Source organism: Phacochoerus africanus, chromosome 10 (assembly GCF_016906955.1).
Source record: "Phacochoerus africanus isolate WHEZ1 chromosome 10, ROS_Pafr_v1, whole genome shotgun sequence".
Taxonomy (NCBI): Eukaryota; Metazoa; Chordata; class Mammalia; order Artiodactyla; family Suidae; genus Phacochoerus; species Phacochoerus africanus.
Genome location: NC_062553.1, coordinates 33,306,769 through 33,325,061, shown reverse-complemented (window position 1 = coordinate 33,325,061; position 18,293 = coordinate 33,306,769). Strand labels below are relative to the sequence as shown.

Below are 18,293 nucleotides of genomic sequence, written 5' to 3'. Positions count from 1 at the left end.
ATGTCGCCTGAGGAAAGGAGACCCCTTTTCCGCTGTTTGAAGTTGTGTGTGTTTCTCTCCTCCTCTTCCTCACCTTCCTTCTGCCTCCCCTCTCCTCCGCCTGCTCTGTACGGAGTCCCTGCGCCCACTTGACTCCCCCAGCCCCCTGCTAGTCAGCAAGCAAACATTCCATGGACGGGACTTGAGATGCTGGAGGGAGAATTGAGGGGAGCTGAGAGTGTCTGTTCCTCTAGGGAGCAGAGCTCGAATCTAAGCTACCATCCTCTCCCTGTTTATTTTGCAGCAGAGTCGGGACCTTTTCCAGACAGTAAAAATTAATGTCTTCATGCTCTTAAGGGTGGGAGGTGATACATTCGTTCCCCAGGTTAGAAAAGGAGCCCTCGAACGCAGAACAATAGAGATTTCCAGCCCCTTCAAGATGACCATTCCTCTTTTATCTTTCACTTGCAGACGGGTATGCTTTCTCTCAAGATGAAAACGGAATCGTCTCACAGTCTGAAGTGATCAGAGCATATGATACCACGAAGCAGAGACCAGAGGAGTGGTGACGGGGAGGGGCTGCCAGGCCGGCTCTGCTGCATCTCTAAGGGGAGCTCCCGGGTCTTCAGGGGACTCTGCTGACCAATTCCAGTCTGGTCCAAGGAAGCGAAATGGATCTGAACTCATTTCATTGATTGACATTCAGATTCATGTATATTATCGACATAAGCACTGTGCAGCTCTACTGTAACACCATCTCGTTCAGATTTTCTGAAGTATCTGTTAAGTCTTTGTAAACAGAAACTGAAAATGACCTTGTGTCTTGCCAGAGTGTTTTCTGAAACTAAGAATAGGTCAGTATTATGCTGGGACTCTGGGACTCTAACTACCTACCAGTGTATTGGCTCTACCACAAGGCAACCAACCTATTCAGAAGCTCTAAAATGGTAGTAAGTCAAACAGATTCTTGACATCCAGATTTAGATTTCAGAATATGCTGGGGGAAAAAAAAAAACAGCATGTTTAAGGAACTGACTTACTGAGCAAAATTTCTAAACAAGACATCAATAAGTGTTTGTGTCAAAAATTGTCTTGATAAATGTTTGCCAAAGAAGTCCAATTAATGTATTTCTCATTCAGTAGTCATTTGCCCAGAAAAATTGCAAGAGAAAGTTTACCTCCAGTTCTGCTGTAAGATCTGCATGCTTGACTTTTCAAATCTCAGAGTGATTTGCAAAAAAAACGAATATTTCAAGGCATTTGCTACTAAAATCTGTGATGTTGCACCTTTGGCCTTACAAATGCTTCTTCCTCGTTTGTCTCGTCCGTTTGTTCAAGTTGAAGTATACGTGTGGTATGTGACTCTGTCCTTAGGACACTGATTTTTTAAAACTGTGTTTATGTCTCAGTCCTTTCTGATGAGGTTTTGTCATCATTTAGATTTTTCTAATAACCTGGCTTCTGCTGTAGGTTGAGTGATGTCATTTTTGTCTTCAGGGTTTCTCTTTTAAGAAAAATATGCTTATGTATTTATGTGAGATTTCCCATGCCTCTGTCGAGGTGTTTGGATCACCATGTCGGATAAATGCATGGGCTTTTGTACAGTCCGTAGGCTCAGCTTTTGTCCCGTGTTCCGCTTTTCCGTGTTCGCGCCCACTCCCCATGGCATGGTGACCGCCCCGTTCTTAAGACCAAGAAGGACTTCACAATTCACTTGTCAAGCAGCTCCCCAAATTAGCCCCACACTGCTGATTGGTACAAATAAGTAGTACATGTCCCCCCATTTTCAAAACAACCTATTTTACTCAAGCCTGTCACTTTACAAAGTGTTCACCGTGAGTAGATTTCCTTCATGTGCGTTTAAATGTAGGTTCAGTTTAATTGTTTTCAGCATTTCCAAGCTATCTCCTGAAAATGCCTATTTTGCTACTTAACCATGCATGGTGAAGGGGCTGTGTAAAAACCACAACCAGTTTTCTACTCTGTTTTTAAAATAATGCTTTCATACAGAAAGAAATAAAAGGGAAATCTAGCTTTCGGATACACTTCAGAGATCGAAGCAAACTTTCTGCCTTGTACTCCAAAGCCTGTTTGCCTTTAAGTGGACTTACCAGCAAAATAGGTAGAACCTCCTCTTAAAAAAAAAAAAAAAAAGTCACCTAGAGTTGAGAAGAGAGGTGATTTTCAGGTCACCCCTTGAGTTTTGTCATCTCACATCTTTTTTGCCCTTTTTATCAATCCGGCTTTAGGATTAGATTATACATTATTTCCTTCTCTGTATTTTTGGCTATTTAGTTCCATGTATGCCTCCCCCATTTTCTACACATACATGGTTATAATGTGCATCATTAGAACCTCACAGGGGCAAGGAGTTGACATGCTTCACTCCCCAGACCCTTCCCCATCTGGGGTTCAGATTAAGAAAATCACGAATGCAAACATCTAGCAAGACCACAGGTGTCAGGATCTAAGATCGCCTTCGGCATTCAGATGTCACCGTCTTTGTGTGGCTTTGTCCACATGGCTCTTCAGAGCGGCTTCTCTGGGCGCCCAGGGTGAGAGTCAAGGTCGAGCCACGACCACTGAAAAGCAGAAATGAGGATCCCTCCGGAGAAACCCTCCATGGCAGTGACAGAGAAGGGCTGCTTCCATCTCCCCTCACGTCGGCGGTGACATCCGCCTCCAGAGGGGTAACCTCCACATGGGACACGTGTACTAGGACTCAGGTTTCTGACTGAAGAAAACAAAAAGCTTTATTTTTATCCTGACACACGGATTGTTTCTGTGGCGCTCTTGGACCCGAGTGGAAGACTCGAGGTTGATGCTGTGGGAGATCTTGATCTGGAACATGACTCATTTATGTCTTTTCAGCCCATGGACCTGTTTTTGAATTGTCCACCTTAAGTCGACCTCTTAGCTTCTCGGGTGGGCGTCGGGGTAGGCAGCGCAGAGTGGCCTCCGCGGTAAAACTTAAAATACAGCATTGCACTTGCAATGACTTTGCAGTGTTCATTAGGAAAAAAACCCTCTGATTTTTTTAACCTGCCCGAGGAGGGGTGTGGGAGGGGGGGTAACAGTGTTACCGGGATTCAAATAGACGATTGAAGGGACTTTTAACACGTACTTTCTGAAATGAGGGACACTCTTCACTTACAAAGTCCCTCATAGGGACTCTGGCAAAGGCTAACACCGTTGCTTTACAAAATGTTTACAATGCAGAAAATACGACTTACAGCAGGAAATCTTTGTTTCGCATTGAAAAGCTGGAAGTTGCTTCTCTCATGTTGGCTAATGCACAGTGATATTGAGCATGAACTTTCTAAATGTTTTCTATAGAACAGATAAAAATATATTGGTGTCTCACACCCAGAAAGATGCTATATATATGGTAGAACTTATTAGCAGGAAAATGGTATTTCTCAGGAATGTAGTAAACTTTATGTGAAATATGTGCTGCCCGCCTCCCCACGCCCCACTCTGTGTCTGATGTGAGCCTGCTTCAGCGATGCGGCAAAGTTCACGGAAAATTTCTTTGCTGGTCAAGTCAGGTGAACGTGTCTTCTAGTCAATAATATTAGCCATTTACCTAAATCGCGTGGTCATTGAATGGAATCAGTGATTCCTCTTCATTTCCAGGGGCGGGAGGTGGGGGAGAGTGAATTCAAGAAATCAATATTTATTCTAGTCCTTTCATTTTATATTTTAACTTTTGTAATTCTACATAATCAGCATGAAAGTCACGTGATAAATTGTTCAGCATTGGGTGCACTGTAAACCACTTATAATCTGTCATTGAGAACATTCTTGCAGGAGATGAATGCAAAAGTACGAGGTTGCGTGCTCACAGTTTTTTTTATTTCCAGCGTCATCATTATGACAAAGCTAAATAATCATCATTGTTTATTTTTGTGCCGCTTGCCCTTTGATAGTTCCTGGTCCTAAAACTTATCGAATAAATCTATAATCATTTATAAAGTTTATCAGGAAAATTCCCACCCCCTTCACATCATTTGGGCCAGGCCTATGGAATGCTAATAAATCTATAATCATTTATTAAGTTTATCAAGAAAATGCCGACCCAGTTCACATCATATGGACCAGGCCTGTGGAATTCTTTTTGTAAATTACTTACTATGACCCCATGCAGTTCGGTGCCTAATAAATGCTTTTTAATGATGAACATTTCTATGATGCCTCCTAAAGAGACCATAGTCTGATTTTTCTCACATTAAAATAACTGAAGTCACTTGTGAAACTGTTATACTTTGCTGCATTTTAATTAACCTTTGACAACTATTAAAATGGAATGTAAGTTAAATTTTGAAGGAAAGGAAATAAATGTTTTCCATTTTTCGCCTTGATTTACTTTCTGTATGAGAGCAGCTGTGTTTTTGATAGGTTTATGGTTTGCATGAATTAATATTTAAAGTGGTCTAGGCCAATGCATGGCTATTGCTATAAATCTTGATGTTTATTTCTGCCTTATAAAATTCTATCATGGCCTACCTGGAATTTAATATTCAGTGGACAAATTTATTAGTCCTCTGCACAACTTTTTTTCAGTAAGTAAATTATTTTACAAACAAATTTGAACTAATTTAATTGAAACTTTTGTTTAGCTTGCCTCAAAGAACTTTTCTTATTAAAGCTCACAAAAATTCTCAGCAAATAAATCTCCCTTAAGTAGGAAAAAAGCTAGATTTCATACTTGCCTACTTTGAATTAACAGCAACTTTCCATAGGTAAATCTGCTCTTGCAAGGATGTGAGCAGAATATTAAAATATATATTTTTTTATGTTTCATGGTTCTAGACTAGAAGCCATAAATGAAGTTAATAATGTTTGTTGTTTGTTTTACTACTTCAAGCTTCATTTTTCACATTTTCAAGTTTATTAGGTTAAAAAAAAGCAGCCTTGGAAGGCAGCTACTATGGAAAATTGCAGTTTGCATTAAAGATAAAATAGTATTTTCAGCTCCATGAAAAACCATTCCTGCTGAAACTGCTGTAGAAATTGTGAAGCTGCATGAGTGGAGAGTGTTAAATCTGTGATTATAGTAGTTCTCTCAGGTTTGTTAATCTTGATGTTCAATGCACTGTGTTTTATAAATAGTTATTAAAGTCGAGTAATATTCAATTCTATGCAGTGTTGTGTGTCATTGGCCTTTTGTGAATGTGCATGTTTTAAACTGCAAATTTTAAATATTTTGTTCTCCGATTGTTATTACAAATGAAATAAACTTTACTGTTACATAAAGAAAATTGTTCAAGTTTTAATTGCTAGTTTTAGAAACAATTTTTTTTTCTTTTGTTTTTGAGGGCTGCACCTGCGGCATATGGAGGTTCCCAGGCTAGGGGTCTAATCGGAGCTGTTGCTGCCGGCCTACGCCAGAGCCACAGCAACACAGGATCCAAGCCAAGTCTGTGACCTACACCGCAGCTCAGGGCAACGCTGGATCCTTAACCCACTGAGCGAGGCCAGGGATCGAACCCACAGCCTCATGGTTCCTGGTCAGATTTGTTTCCACTGCGCCACGACGGGAACTCCTTAGAAACAATATTGCTTTATAAAACCTTTGAATCTGCCATAGCTATAGTCTGAGAAGGTGTATCTGTTTAAAAGCAATATTAGCATTTTGTTTACAACCCCAGAGATGTACAAAAATACACCTGCATTTTAATCCCATTAAACACAATGTAAATGAAGTATATTAACTCTAATTTTGTAAGAGCTGGTAGTATCAAAGAACAATTTTTAAAATAAAGTTACAGGAGTTCCCATCGTGGCGCAGTGGAAACAAATCCTACTAGGAATCATGAGGTTGTGGGTTCGATCCCTGGCCTCGCTCAGTGGGTTAAGGATCTGGCGTTGCAGTGAGCTGAGCTGTAGTGTAGGTCGAAGATGAGGCTCACATCTGGCGTTGCTGTGGCTCTGGCATAGGCCGGCAGCTGTAGCTATGATTCAACCCTCTAGCCTGGGAACCTTCATATGCCTTGGGCACAGCCCTTAAAAGAGAAATAAATAAAGTTATGATATTTTGATTCTTCAGTTGAAAAGCCTCCCAGCATTGTACAGATTTAAATCAGCCTGTAACTCAACAGCTAATTCATGGCTCCTTCCTTTCACATAGGATGAATTTCTTAAGTTTTCTAAACCCACTGCAATTGCTTAAGTGTATGAGAAAGTGGCCACATTTCGCCAATAAAATTTGAAGAAAGTAACCAGAAAATACAAAAATTGCCATGTGAGACAAAAATCCAGGAAACTTTGGGAATGAGGACAAGAGCTTAATCAAAAATAGGCATTTTTTGTAAAAGAAACAACTGAAGCTGCAATTTGGAAAACTTCTACAACAGGCTTAGATCTCAGAGAAGCCCTGGGGAAGCAATTTGAGGAGTCCCTGGTTTCATAAAAGTGAGGGGCAGTATGTGCGTTGCTGTCTGGGGCCACCCCTCCCTGCCCCTCATTCTTTCCCACAGTTTTCCCAGGGGCCTTGATTGGGTGTGGGTCCCCCATGCAAATGCATAGCAAAACAATGTACAGAAAAGTTACCTGTGAACCATGCCAGATGTTTTCACATTCAAGTCCATTCCCCTTAAAAAAAAAGGATCGTGTTTATACTGACCCAGTAGTTTAAGAAGCTGTCTAGTACCACCACAAGGAAACGGCAAGCCTGAAATACATTCCCATAAATTCAAAGACGTCATCCCCATTCACAGTTTGTTTTTGCATGCTTATGGCATCTCAAATCTAAAGCTTCCATTTCGGTCATACAGAGCCACTCATTTTATTGAGGAAAGAGCTTCCTCGCCTGGATCATTTCACTAGTAGGCTAATAAAAACGGTTGGAAAATGAAATACTTTTTACCATTCAGTTTTTATGTCAAGTACAAACTATGTCCCCCGCAATTCAAACAAGAATTCTCTGCCAGCAGAATTTCATTAATAACTCTTTAATTGCAATTTTGAAGTCGTTTTGTACACATAAAAATATGTAACAATTTGCTCCCTTAGTAATTTCATGTGCCCGTAAATCCCTATTCTTCCTGAACATATACTAAATAAACTTTACAGGTTATGCAAAGATAAACTGATCCGGACCCATGAAATGTATCAAATTCCTAACTGTGATTGAATACATTTTCAGGAAAGTTTTTGGTTATCTCATTGGTTTTTTGATATTGTTCTTGGCCACACCTGCAGGATGCAGAAGTTCCTGGCCCTGGGATCGAACCCACCCACAGCAGCAACATGAGACACAGCAGTGACAATGCTCGATCCTTAACCCACTGAGCCCTTAGGGAACTCCTGGTTATCTCCTTTTAGACAGAAAATTTCCTATACAGTCAATCTGGACAATTCTTCACCATAAGGAATAGCTAAGAATAATACCAATGAAGAATAAACCAGTGGGAAAATAAAAGGGAAAAAATCTATGCATTTAGACAATTAAAATCGCAATCTGTTGGCTTTGGAGTGAATAACCTTTTTTTTTTTTCTTTTTCTTTTTAGGGCCACACCTGTAGGATATAGAGGTTCCCAGGATAGGGGCCTATGCTACAGCAAGAGCAATACCAGCTCTGAGCCGCGTCTGCTACCTACACCACAGCTCACAGCAACAACAGATCCTTAACCCACCGAGCAAGGCCAGGGATCAAACCAGCATCCTCACGGACACTATGTTGGGTTCTTAACCAACTGAGCCACAATGGGAATTCCATGAATAACCATTTTAAAGCAAAGTTATTAAGTACGTTTTTCTAAAACAAAGCCTAAACTAAATTCACAAGCCATGAGTACAGGGCGGGAGGGTACTCTGTCTTAGGCAATGAGAAGTCAGCCAGCTATCAGAGAAAGCCATGGATTATAAGGGACTAACTCTGCCAGACCATTGGGCCATTTTCTCTGATCCGTGCATTCCAGTCAGAGCTACACCTGCCCTCCACTGTGTTCAGCCTTTCATTTCTCCGCCAGAACATTTCATCTGCTTCCTGTTATTTATCGTAGATGTGTTACACAGCTCCCTCCCCACTAGGATGCAAGTGATTTGAGACAGTGATGCTAACTTCTGATTCCTCAAGACAACCCTCAGCAATATGGTACCATCAGCATCTTCATTTTATAAACGAGAAAAGTGAGGCAGTGATGGCAAGCAAGTAGCCCTTGTGGGTAACAGAGCCAGAAAATGAACCCAGTCACTGTGACCCCAAAATCCATCTAAATTACCCTCTGGTCCCTCAGGCTTCTCAAGGGTAAAGGAGAGATATTTGTCCTCTAGTGTCTCTGTATATGCTCTGCATTATGCTGTGTTCTCATGATGTAGCACCAGTCCCACTGACGATTCCAATCGCCTCTCTCTACAGGAGATGTGCCATATTACACTGTCAATCACTTTTCCCCAAAGAGATTTTCTGAAAAATAGGTTGGATATTTTTTCTTAAGATAATGGGGGCTTCTAGATACACATCATAGAGAATATACAGTTTCAAAGCAGACTGCCTGGGTTCAAATCCTGACTCTATTATTGTTGGCCTTGGGCGCAGTGTTCAACTTTGAATTCTTGATCTTCGAAACAGGCATGGTAATGGTCCCGAAATCAGGGTTGTGAAGATTCAATGATATGTGTCACACAGCACACACACGGTGCTTAATAAAGGCTGTCCATCATTTGCATAACTACCCTTCAAAATATGCAACTTCTGTTCTTCAGAGATCCCACGACTTATGGGACAGTCCACCCAACCACCCAACAAAGACTTGACGTCTACGGGCAGGACGTTGGGTCCCACCATTTCTTTCAGTGGAAAAGCCTAATCCATTTTACCCATACAGTATTTTCCACACTGCCTTAATATACACTGAATTTTCCAGATATATTAACTACTGTGCAAATCAAAAGAAGATCAAACTTTGCTTTGTTTGGGAAAAAAAAATCACATTAACAGAAAGGCAACTCTGGCGTGTGAGTTGCCAGGTCCAGCAAGTTTGCGGCGGTGTGGATCTTGCAGTGGTGTGGATCTGGCGCTGTCACGTCTTGGTGACTCTCCTGTGAATAGGTTCTCGTGAGTCCTTTGTTAAATCTGCTGAAGCCATTTCATCATGAAATCAATTACTCTCCTTTTCTCTCTCCTTTCTGTTTACCACGAAAACACTGTATTGATTTTTTAAAATTCTGTGTGTAGTGACTACTATTATCTCAGCGTTTCATTCTAGGATAAAGGGATGGCACAAGATACTTGTTCTAAGGAGACTTCAATGGGTCCAACAGAGTTGACAAGCACTGCCTTAGAGGGAGACGCTCAACCTCAGTTTAACTTGCCAGTGGATTCTAAGCACAGAGGTGACGAAACCTCAAAGCAGGTGTTCCCTCACTGTTGGCACCTGGTTGTGCCCCCAGCTGCAGTATTGACCAGCTTTGGGGCTTTGGGCAAGTGACTTAACTCCTCCATACCTTGGTTCCCAAATCTATAAAATGGGAATGATAATACCTCCCTATTACAGTGTTTGCAGATAAAAATGGGTTCTAAGGCCCCAGTAAAGATGAACCTTAAACTATCAAAGGAGCAGTATGTACAAACATGGGTAAAGCCAGCCTGGTGACACAGGAGTGGGTCACAGAGCTTCTCACCCATGTTTATCCTTTGACATTCAGCCCTGTATCCCTTCCTCTTTCCTTCCTTCCCTTCCTAGTTTCCTTCCTTCCTCACTCCCTCCCTCTTCCCCTTCCTTTTTCCTCCTTTCCATCCTCCCTCCCTCCCTCCCTTCTAGTCCTTAATTATTTGGACTAATTAGGGATACCTGAAAGTCAGGCAGCTGCGAGTTACAGGCAAAAGCAGGAGACTAGAGGTCAGAATGCCTCTGCCATGAAACGGAGCGAAAGCACAGTATTTTTTTTTCTTTTCTTCTTTTTCTTTCTTTCTTTCTTCTTTTTTTTTTTTTTTTTTTTTTTTTTTGGCTTTTTAGGATCACACTCGAGGCATATGGAGGTTCCTAGGCTAGGGGTCGAATCAGAGCTGCAGCTACTGGCCACAGCCACAGCCACACAGGATCTGAGCCACATCTGCGACCTACACCACAGCTCACGGCAACACCAGATCCTTAACCCACTGAGCGAGGCCAGGAATCAAACCCTCAACACCATGGTTCTTAGTCAGAATCGTTTCCGCTGTGCCACGACAGGAACTCCAGCACATCATTTTTCAACTTGTTTTCTCAATTAGAAGACAAACAGGCAAGGCCAAAGGACTCTCTTGGGTCAGAATTCCACCTCTCAGTAGCTGCATTTGACATGAACTATGGAGGCTGACATGATAGAAAGAATTCATATAAACTTGGGTTTAAAAACAACATGCAGGAAGCATGCAAAACTGAGGGAGATGGGTCGGGATGGGGAGACCAGGCAGGAAGCTGGCAAAAGACAAGTGTCCTGTCTGAAAAGAACCTCCTGACCCGCTGGCAGAACAATATCCTTCGTACCACATCTTCTTAGTGCCATGAGAATCCAGAAATCCAGATTCTTCTGAGACCTGTCCCAATTTTTAAATCTATGCAAGGGACATAGCGGAGGTCTGCAGCCCACAGGCTGATGATATCAGCTATAAAAATTCACTTCCTTGGTTGCTTTCAGGAGTCCCAGGGCAGAAAATAGCTTTTCAATAGCATTCAAAATCAAGGTAGGATTTTTTTTTTTTTCATTTCAAATGATGAAGTGTTAAGTAAAGACATTTCCTTTTATTGGACAGCCAAGAGTATCATTAAGGAGAGAAAATGAAGCACTTTGATCTAAAATTTCAAAGAGATTTCACAAAAACTTAAAGCATTTTATTTATTCTAACCCAGCAGGATATATGCCCAGATATTTAGTCATCAGACACGGAATTCAGTGGCGCTTACACGTAATATTAGATGATTACAGCCAAAGCTGGACTTCAAACTCCACAGTTATTATTAACATGAAAAATTACAGTGTGACTACTAAATAATTAGTACCGTCAATGTGGTAAGTACATTAAATTACAAATCTTTACATCTGTACATAACTCATTTTACAAATAAATGTTTTAAGACCCGACTGTCCAACGTTCATTTAAACACTAAATGCTGCTGAACAAAAAGTCTGCAATAAATATTCCCTTGAGTGGGTGGGATAATGCTTTTACATGAGATCTCTGTCCCAATGAATATCTGAGTCAACATTTAAAATGCTAAACCCCGGAGTTCCCGTCGTGGTACAGTGGTTAACGAATCCGACTAGGAACCATGAAGTTGTGGGTTCAGTCCCTGCCCTCGCTCAGTGGGTTAACAATCTGGCATTGCCGTGAGCTGTGGTGTAGGTCGCAGACGCGGCTCGGATCCCGCCTTGCTGTGGCTCTGGTGTAGGCCGGTGGCTACAGCTCCGATTTGACCCCTAGCCTGGGAACCTCCATATGCTGCAGGAGCGGCCCAAGAAATAGCTAAAAAAAAAAAAAAAAGCAAAAAGACAAAAAAATAAAATAAAATGCTAAACCCCTCGTGTGGTCATTGAAATCTCCTATTCTGAAAAAGCTCTTATATTTTACACAAAATTTAGTTATTAATTTAAAAAGTAACTGTTCTCATGATGCTAATATTATTCACGGTTAAATTGCTCCCCGAATCGTAAACAGGTTGTTCCTGTCCCCTCCGTTTACTTAGCTGTTAACTATTTTAGTGACCCTTCGATAATTACAATCTTTGCTTATTTATGTATACATTTGTGTTATCGCTCACTAAACCACTTATAATGAAAAAAAGAACATGTCATCCTTTGCTAAGTTGAGTTGTCCAATAAAACACCTTCAGCCAAATCTGTAACTTGAAAGTCGGACTGCTGCACATTGTGAATAAAAGTAGCATAAATTGAAATATAATAGTCACCATGTCTTCAAAGCCAGAAAGCAATTCTCTAGCACAGCCCTCCTGTGACCGGAGCCGGGACCCTCCAGACCAGAAGGCGCGGTAGCTTCCTTACACTTTCCTTCATGATGTTGCTGGGTTCAAGAGAACATTCCTCAGAAACCCTGGTGGCAGTGGCAGTAGTGATCCACCGGTCAGCCGTTGCACTACGTGGTGGATTTGTGACCATGGTCTGTCAGCTGGAACTGAAGTCTGGACAGCTCTTCCCGGGCAGTGGGGGCTCCTGCTGGAGCGGATAAGCAAAGTACTGGGGTGACACCAGGAAACCGGATGGCTGGGTCAGGTGGATCGGGTGGCCTGTGGTATAAGGCGGGGGCGGGGAGGGCACCAGGCAGCCTGGCTCGGCCCTGGCGAAGGAGAACCTTCGGATGGAGCCCCCTGTGGAGCTGGAGCTGGTGGCTGTGCTGGACTGCCTGGAAGGTGCCCTGAGGCTCGTGGAGGTCAAGATCATGGGCAGGGTCTCCGTCTGATAGCTTCGCAGAGAGAAGCGGATGGGCTGCTGCGAGGGCTCCTTGGGTCTCAGGCAGGTGCAGCAGTAAATAGCCACTAAAGAGCCCAGGATGATGAAGGCAATGAAGATGGAGCCAACGATCAGAAAGGGAACGTAGACAGGCTCTAAAACGCAAAAAAAAAAAAAAAAGATGCTGGGACAAGAGTCTTCCTGAATCCGGGCGGCTTAGGCGTGGGAGATGGGAGGTCCATATTACCACGCCATCAGCCCAGTTTCTCAGCGCTTGCTACTGGTAACCTCTGAAGCGCAAACTGTGAGGATGGGATATTCTTGCTCCTAGCAGGGAGGAAGCAAACCGATACTGCAGAGTCTGTTAGCAATTAGCCATCGCACTACACATGTCGAAGTCAGAAGGAACAGAATCTATCCTCCTGTTCGTGCCCAGGAGGTAGGGGAAAGGAGAGTTTGGGGGCTTACTAGAACACTGACTTTTAATCTAGATTTTGGTAGTCTTATCACAGTGAGGCGCTTAGGGTTCTCTCATGTCCAAGAATCTCCAATCTAAGCAAAGAGAACCAGGCCTGTTAAACGAGACCCCCCAGAATATACAACCACAGAGAGAACAGTGTAAAGATACCCACAGTGAGCCCCAATTAACTGTGCCTCCTACTGCATCACAAACTCTTATCTCTGGATGCTCTCATCTCTGGATGCTTCCTTCCAGAAACCATTTGGGATGCCTCCTCCAGCTGCCAGGCCTCTGCCTCTCGATTCCCACCCAAACTCTGGCAAGGTCAGGCTGAACCTTAAATAGATCACGATGCAGTTCTTGGTGTTGGTGGCCCAGACTTTGTGAGAGCACCCTTCAGAGCAAACCCCAGTCTCCTTCTCTCTCTACAAGACAGACACAGTTTCCCACCCAGACGCACACCTGGGCCGCCCTCCCCATGTGTCCCCTGTCTGAGAGAGCCACACCTCGATGCTTAAAGGCAGAAGAAAGCAAGCGTACATTGACTAAGCCCCTACCGTGTGCCTGGCTCTTTTGTACTTATCAGATTCAAGGAGACCCTGCGAGTTGGGCATGATACGCTCTATTTTCCAGATGTGGGAGCATGCTGGAGAGTTACTGACTCTCCCAAAGACACACAGGCCGCAAAGGACAAGTAATTATCCACCCCAAGATCTGGGGCTCCTAGGTGTAAGCTGTGCAGCCCACCACCCATTCTGTCCAGTGTAGGTGCAGCAGCACCCTGCAGAAGGCAGATCTAAAGTGACTACTGACTCAGCACCTTGCTAAATACTCATTTAATCCACAGCCTAACTTCTCTGAGGGCAATAAACCCAATTTAGAGATGAGAAGAGGCCCAGAGCAGCTAAATAACTTGCCCAAGGTTACAAGCTGGTAGGGCAGAGGGCCAGGGGTCATAAGCCTGCCAGATCCCAGCCTCGGTGATGTGGATACTGCCCCTTCTCTGCTGCAGAGCACCAAGAGGAGGCCAGAAGGCAGTTCCCTCCTGTGGACCCCGCACTTCCACTTACTGTGCACAGTAACCAGGTCCCCCCAGGGGGAGTGGAGTAAAGCCAAAAACAGACTTGGTATTTTCCTAACAGCCTAGAGTTCCCTACTTTCCACTGATCATCTTTTTCTCCAGAAACCATTTTTCCAATCCTCTAGATTGGTATTTTGCCCTCCAACAAATGTCTAATGGAAAAGGAACGCTCCCTTTTGCTCTGGGTTGTCAGTCTCAGCGAGGACTGGGGCGCTGGCACCATTAGTTTTCTCTCCAGCCTCACCCCGCCTTTCCCGGGACCGGCTCTCGCTGGCTTCAGACCTCAGCTCTGAAGTTCTGGCGGCGTCGCGGCTCTTAGCTCCGCCCGCTCCTCAGGTTTCCCAGCTGTAACACCAACGCTTTGAGCTCTAAAGTGTGTTTCCCTGATGTTCCGATTCAGGTGAAAAGCCTTTTTTTTTTTTTTTAAGGTGTAAAGTTCCTCCGCTGGGGTCGTGATTTATTCCGCTCTGAAGTGAGCGGAAATTTGACCCGTGTTTTCCGACGTGAGAATAGGGGGCGGGGAAGCCCCTGCGACCCTGGTTTCTAACTCTCCAGCTCGAGGACCTGGGCATTTCTGAAAAGCGTGACAATAGGGGGTGGGCCAGAGAGGGTAATTCGATGCAGAGAAATGAAAGGAAGTCGGGAGAATGGGGCAGCGATTTAGAAACGCTACCAAAAGGCCACCAGAAAGAAAAAGAAAGAAAAGAAAGAAAGAAAGAAAGAAAGAAAGAAAGAAAGAAAGAAAGAAAGAAAGAAAGAAAGAAAGAAAGAAAGAAAGAAAGAAAGAAAGAAAGAAAGAAAGAAAGAAAGAAAAGAAAGAAAAGAAAGAAAAGAAAAGAAAAGAAAAGAAAAGAAAAGAAAAGAAAGAAAAGCTTAAGTTCTTTACCCTAATGGGGCTACAGATGAGCGCACCCCAAGATCCGCGTTGCCTGCGTCACTGGCACTTCCCAAAGCCTTCGCGCGCTCAGGGCGCGCAATGGGGTGTCCTCATCGCCCCCAGAAAACCCATGTCCAGCCTGGCGCCGCCCCCACAGACGTTCTCTGCAAGGTCCCCAGCGCCCGGCGCTCCCGGTGCCTTCCCCAGGGTCACCTGGTGCAAGTCCCGCGGTCCTCTCTGTCCCTCGCAAACTTTTGGGTAAACCCGCGGAGACCGCGTGTGACAGGAATCGGGACTGCAAAGGAATCGGGCCCCGGACCTGAAACGTGACCACCCACTGCTCCTTTGATACCGCCATCTCTAGCATCCCCTTTGCTCAGACCCGGGAAGGCCTGGGGCGCCAGTCCGCGCGCACACCGGCAGGCACAAACGGCAGCCCGGGCGGCCGGGAGAAGTCTGCCCCCCGAGGGCTCGCACTCACGCGCTGTGATGCCGGGGTGCTCCAGCTCGCCGCGGTCATTGGTGCAGCCGCCCTGCTCCAGCCTGGCGTCGGCCGCCGCGCAGCAGTAGCGCAGCGCGCAGGAGCCGCAGCAGATGGTGGCGTCCAGCGTGTCGAAGTCCTCCGGGCACTGGAAGCCCTCGTGATAGTTGCCCTGCACGTCCACCCAGCCGTGGCAGTACTCTCCGGACTGTTGGGCGCCCACCGGGCCCCCGCGCAGCCAGCCCAGGAGGAGGCAGAGCGCCAGCAGCGCCCCCATCGCCGTAGGCGCCCTGGGCGGCCAGGAGGTTGACGCGGCTGGAGGGCTAAGGGCTGAGCCAAGGCTCCCGGCGCTCCGCGGTTCCGCCTCCCCCGAGGCGCGGCCTGGGCTGCTGTCCCGGCGGCCGAGGCCACTCCCGCGAGGGTTAGCGGGGGCCAAGGAGCCGGCAAGGGCTGCGCTGTGAGCTCCGCAGGCCGGGGGTCGGCATGGCGCGCGGGGGCAAGTTGGCGAGCGCCCGCGGAAGGCGCCGGCAGAGGCTGCGGCTGGGGCTGCTGGTGCCGCCCTCTGCCCGACTCATAACGCTCGGGTCGCGAGGGGAGTGCTCAGCCTTCGGCCACCTCCCCCCCCACTCCTCACGGGAGCCATCGCGCCCGGAGCTGGCAACTCTCCGGTCGCGCAGCGCTTGGTCCTGCGTCGTTCGCCGCGTCCGCCGCGGAGCGGGAAGACAGGAGAATGTGAGATGCCCACGTGCGGGTCCCCGGCACGGGCGGCCCCTCAGCCCCCGCCCTTGTCTGTCAGGGGAGCAGGAGTCAGCCTGACCGCGGCCAAGTACAAACGGCTTCCTGGTTGCTGACAGTTCTGCCTCCACCGCGTCCTTTAAAAAGGAAGAGGGAGGGGGAGACAGAGGGGGTTAAGGGAGAGTCCGCCTCCCCACTCGCGCCGCGAGAGCTAATCACAGCGGGCGCGGTGCGGCCGCGGGTCCTGTACGCCCTCTGGTTAGTGCGCACTTCGCCGCCTTTCCCTGGCTACCCCCGCCCACCGCACCCCCGCCCCCAGGACCTGACCCTAAACCTGAGGGATCGGGCCCTGCCCCCAACACACACCCCAGCTCTCGCACAGCCCAGCAAACTCCGCGAAGTGAGGGCGAGAGCCTGGGGGTATCTGCGTCTGTTTACGCGCGTTGGCGCGCGGGTCGATACCCGGGTTTTGCTTTCAAGGGATGTAATAAAAAACAAGCACGGGGACTGAGGTTGATCTAATCTTCTGTCACCTGCGGCGCAGGTCTGGACTCGTTCTTGGGACACCTGTACTAAGGCTTCAGGACAGATAACTTGGTTTTTAGGGCTCGCCAACATTAGAGCCGAGTTGTCCACTTAAGTTTCTTTTCTAGAAGGGGTGGCACATTTTCACCAATGCACGCAGACTCGCACCCTTTCCCCCACCCCTCTAACCTGCGCGCCGCCAGATGAAGAATCGCCGGTCACCTCCACCTACGGCTCTCGCAAAATCTCAAAGAGCACGACTGTTCCACTCGTGCCCACAAAGGAAATAAAGGAACAAAATTAATGATAATTGAGCAGATCTGAACTTCTGTTCGAGCAAAGAAACACATTTATTTAAATGATGTGTCCCCTGTGTGCTATTTTCAGGGGGCACTGCTCCTTTAGCAGCCTAAGTGCCTTATGAAACTGGCGTGATCTGAAACCTGGGCTAAACTCAAGAATTTATTTTTACAGCATCCTGAACTTCCTCTCATCGTTTATTGGATGTGTGAATATGTTCTGCGTATCTCCACCTATTTGTCAACACGCTGAATGCCCATGTCACTGATTTAGATGTTAGCAAGTTGAGTGAAACAAAAGCCAAAGTTTGCTGCGCACCAGCCATGAAAGTGTGTGGTCAAAAGCATTCACCGCGCCCGAGGTCTCCCGAGGGTCCGAGCTGGCTCACAGAAGTGTTTTTTGTTTTTGACTCTGAATAAAACGTTTTTTGTTTTAAAATGTAAGTGAAAGTATATTCCCAGTGAAGAATCACTTCTGATTTCTGATTTTAAATATTGGGATTAGCATTTAGCTATGGGATTAGCATTTAGCTATGTAGATGTAAAAAAATAATGCCCAGCGTTTCAGATGTTAAGTAGGACTGTGTAAATATTTAACGTTATTGCTCTCTTAGATATTTCTTGAGACAATAATATGCTATTAAGTAAAACCAAATTAGGTTCAGACTTTTATCCATACACAATGAGACAGTTTTTCTTGAATTTAAAGAACTTAAGCATATGGGAAATTGTTTTTACAGAAATTTCCTAGGTACTATGTTTTTACTTGCCAAAAAAAAAGTCCTTGCCAGACTTAAGGGGCTTTTTTTTTTTTTTTAAGTGTGCGTGTGTTTTTTTAAGGAGTGTTGTTTGGATTATATAAATCCTGAGCAATTAAGAGGAAAAGTCATGTACAGCTACAGCCACAGTGAGATATAATGACCCTAATAAGATGATAAAACTACAAAGACATGTTTACTGCTAATAACTTTCCCAGAACCACACCTCTTGTATTATTTTTGTTAAATTTAGAGGAATTCCATGACATCACAACTGCATAAAGTTCTGCAGCAGCAACAGCAACCTCTGCTGGTCCCCCAAGGGTCAAGTTTCTCTCATTATCCAGCTGTTCTTTGATAGCATTAATATTTTAGAGAATGATTTGTTGGCACTTACCTCCCATTAATTACATGCTCCATGCCACAGTGGGATTCTTTTCCTTAGGACACCAGCTATCATTAATTCTCTCATTCAGAGCCCCTGTCTATTTGACTTATTTAGAAGACAGTGTACTCAAATTTAGTTGGATATTTACTCATGGAAAATAACCAAAGCTCCAAATTACCTATTCCTTTGATCTGATCTATGTGAACATGAAAGCAACTGTGCACCACGCTTTCTTATCTAGGTCCTGCCGAAGCGCCTTTACACCAACACAACAGTCAGCTTCGGAGGGTTTGCACAGGCAGAAAATATGTTTGGT

The 18,293-nt window shown here is 45.3% G+C and overlaps 2 protein-coding genes across 7 annotated transcripts in view; one reads left to right on the top strand and one right to left on the bottom strand.

The window, feature by feature from the left end:
* The window catches only part of ATP8A1 (ATPase phospholipid transporting 8A1), a 252,441-nt gene extending 247,211 nt beyond the window's left edge, over positions 1–5,230 (top strand). For all 6 annotated transcript variants that reach the window (XM_047798800.1, XM_047798799.1, XM_047798802.1 and 3 more), the window contains one exon: positions 451–5,230. In XM_047798800.1, coding sequence (XP_047654756.1) covers positions 451–548 — 98 coding nt within the window. In that variant the 3' untranslated portion in view covers positions 549–5,230. The remainder of the gene's footprint in view (positions 1–450) is intronic.
* A 6,227-nt stretch (positions 5,231–11,457) lies between these two features.
* SHISA3 (shisa family member 3) lies at positions 11,458–16,229 on the bottom strand. The gene is made up of 2 exons (XM_047799341.1): positions 15,273–16,229; positions 11,458–12,528 (listed from the first exon to the last, which is right to left on the bottom strand). The coding sequence occupies exons 1-2, from the start codon at positions 15,547–15,549 to the stop codon at positions 12,089–12,091; spliced, it is 717 nt and encodes a 238-aa protein (XP_047655297.1). The 5' UTR covers positions 15,550–16,229; the 3' UTR covers positions 11,458–12,088.
* Between the last annotated feature and the right edge of the window lie 2,064 nt (positions 16,230–18,293).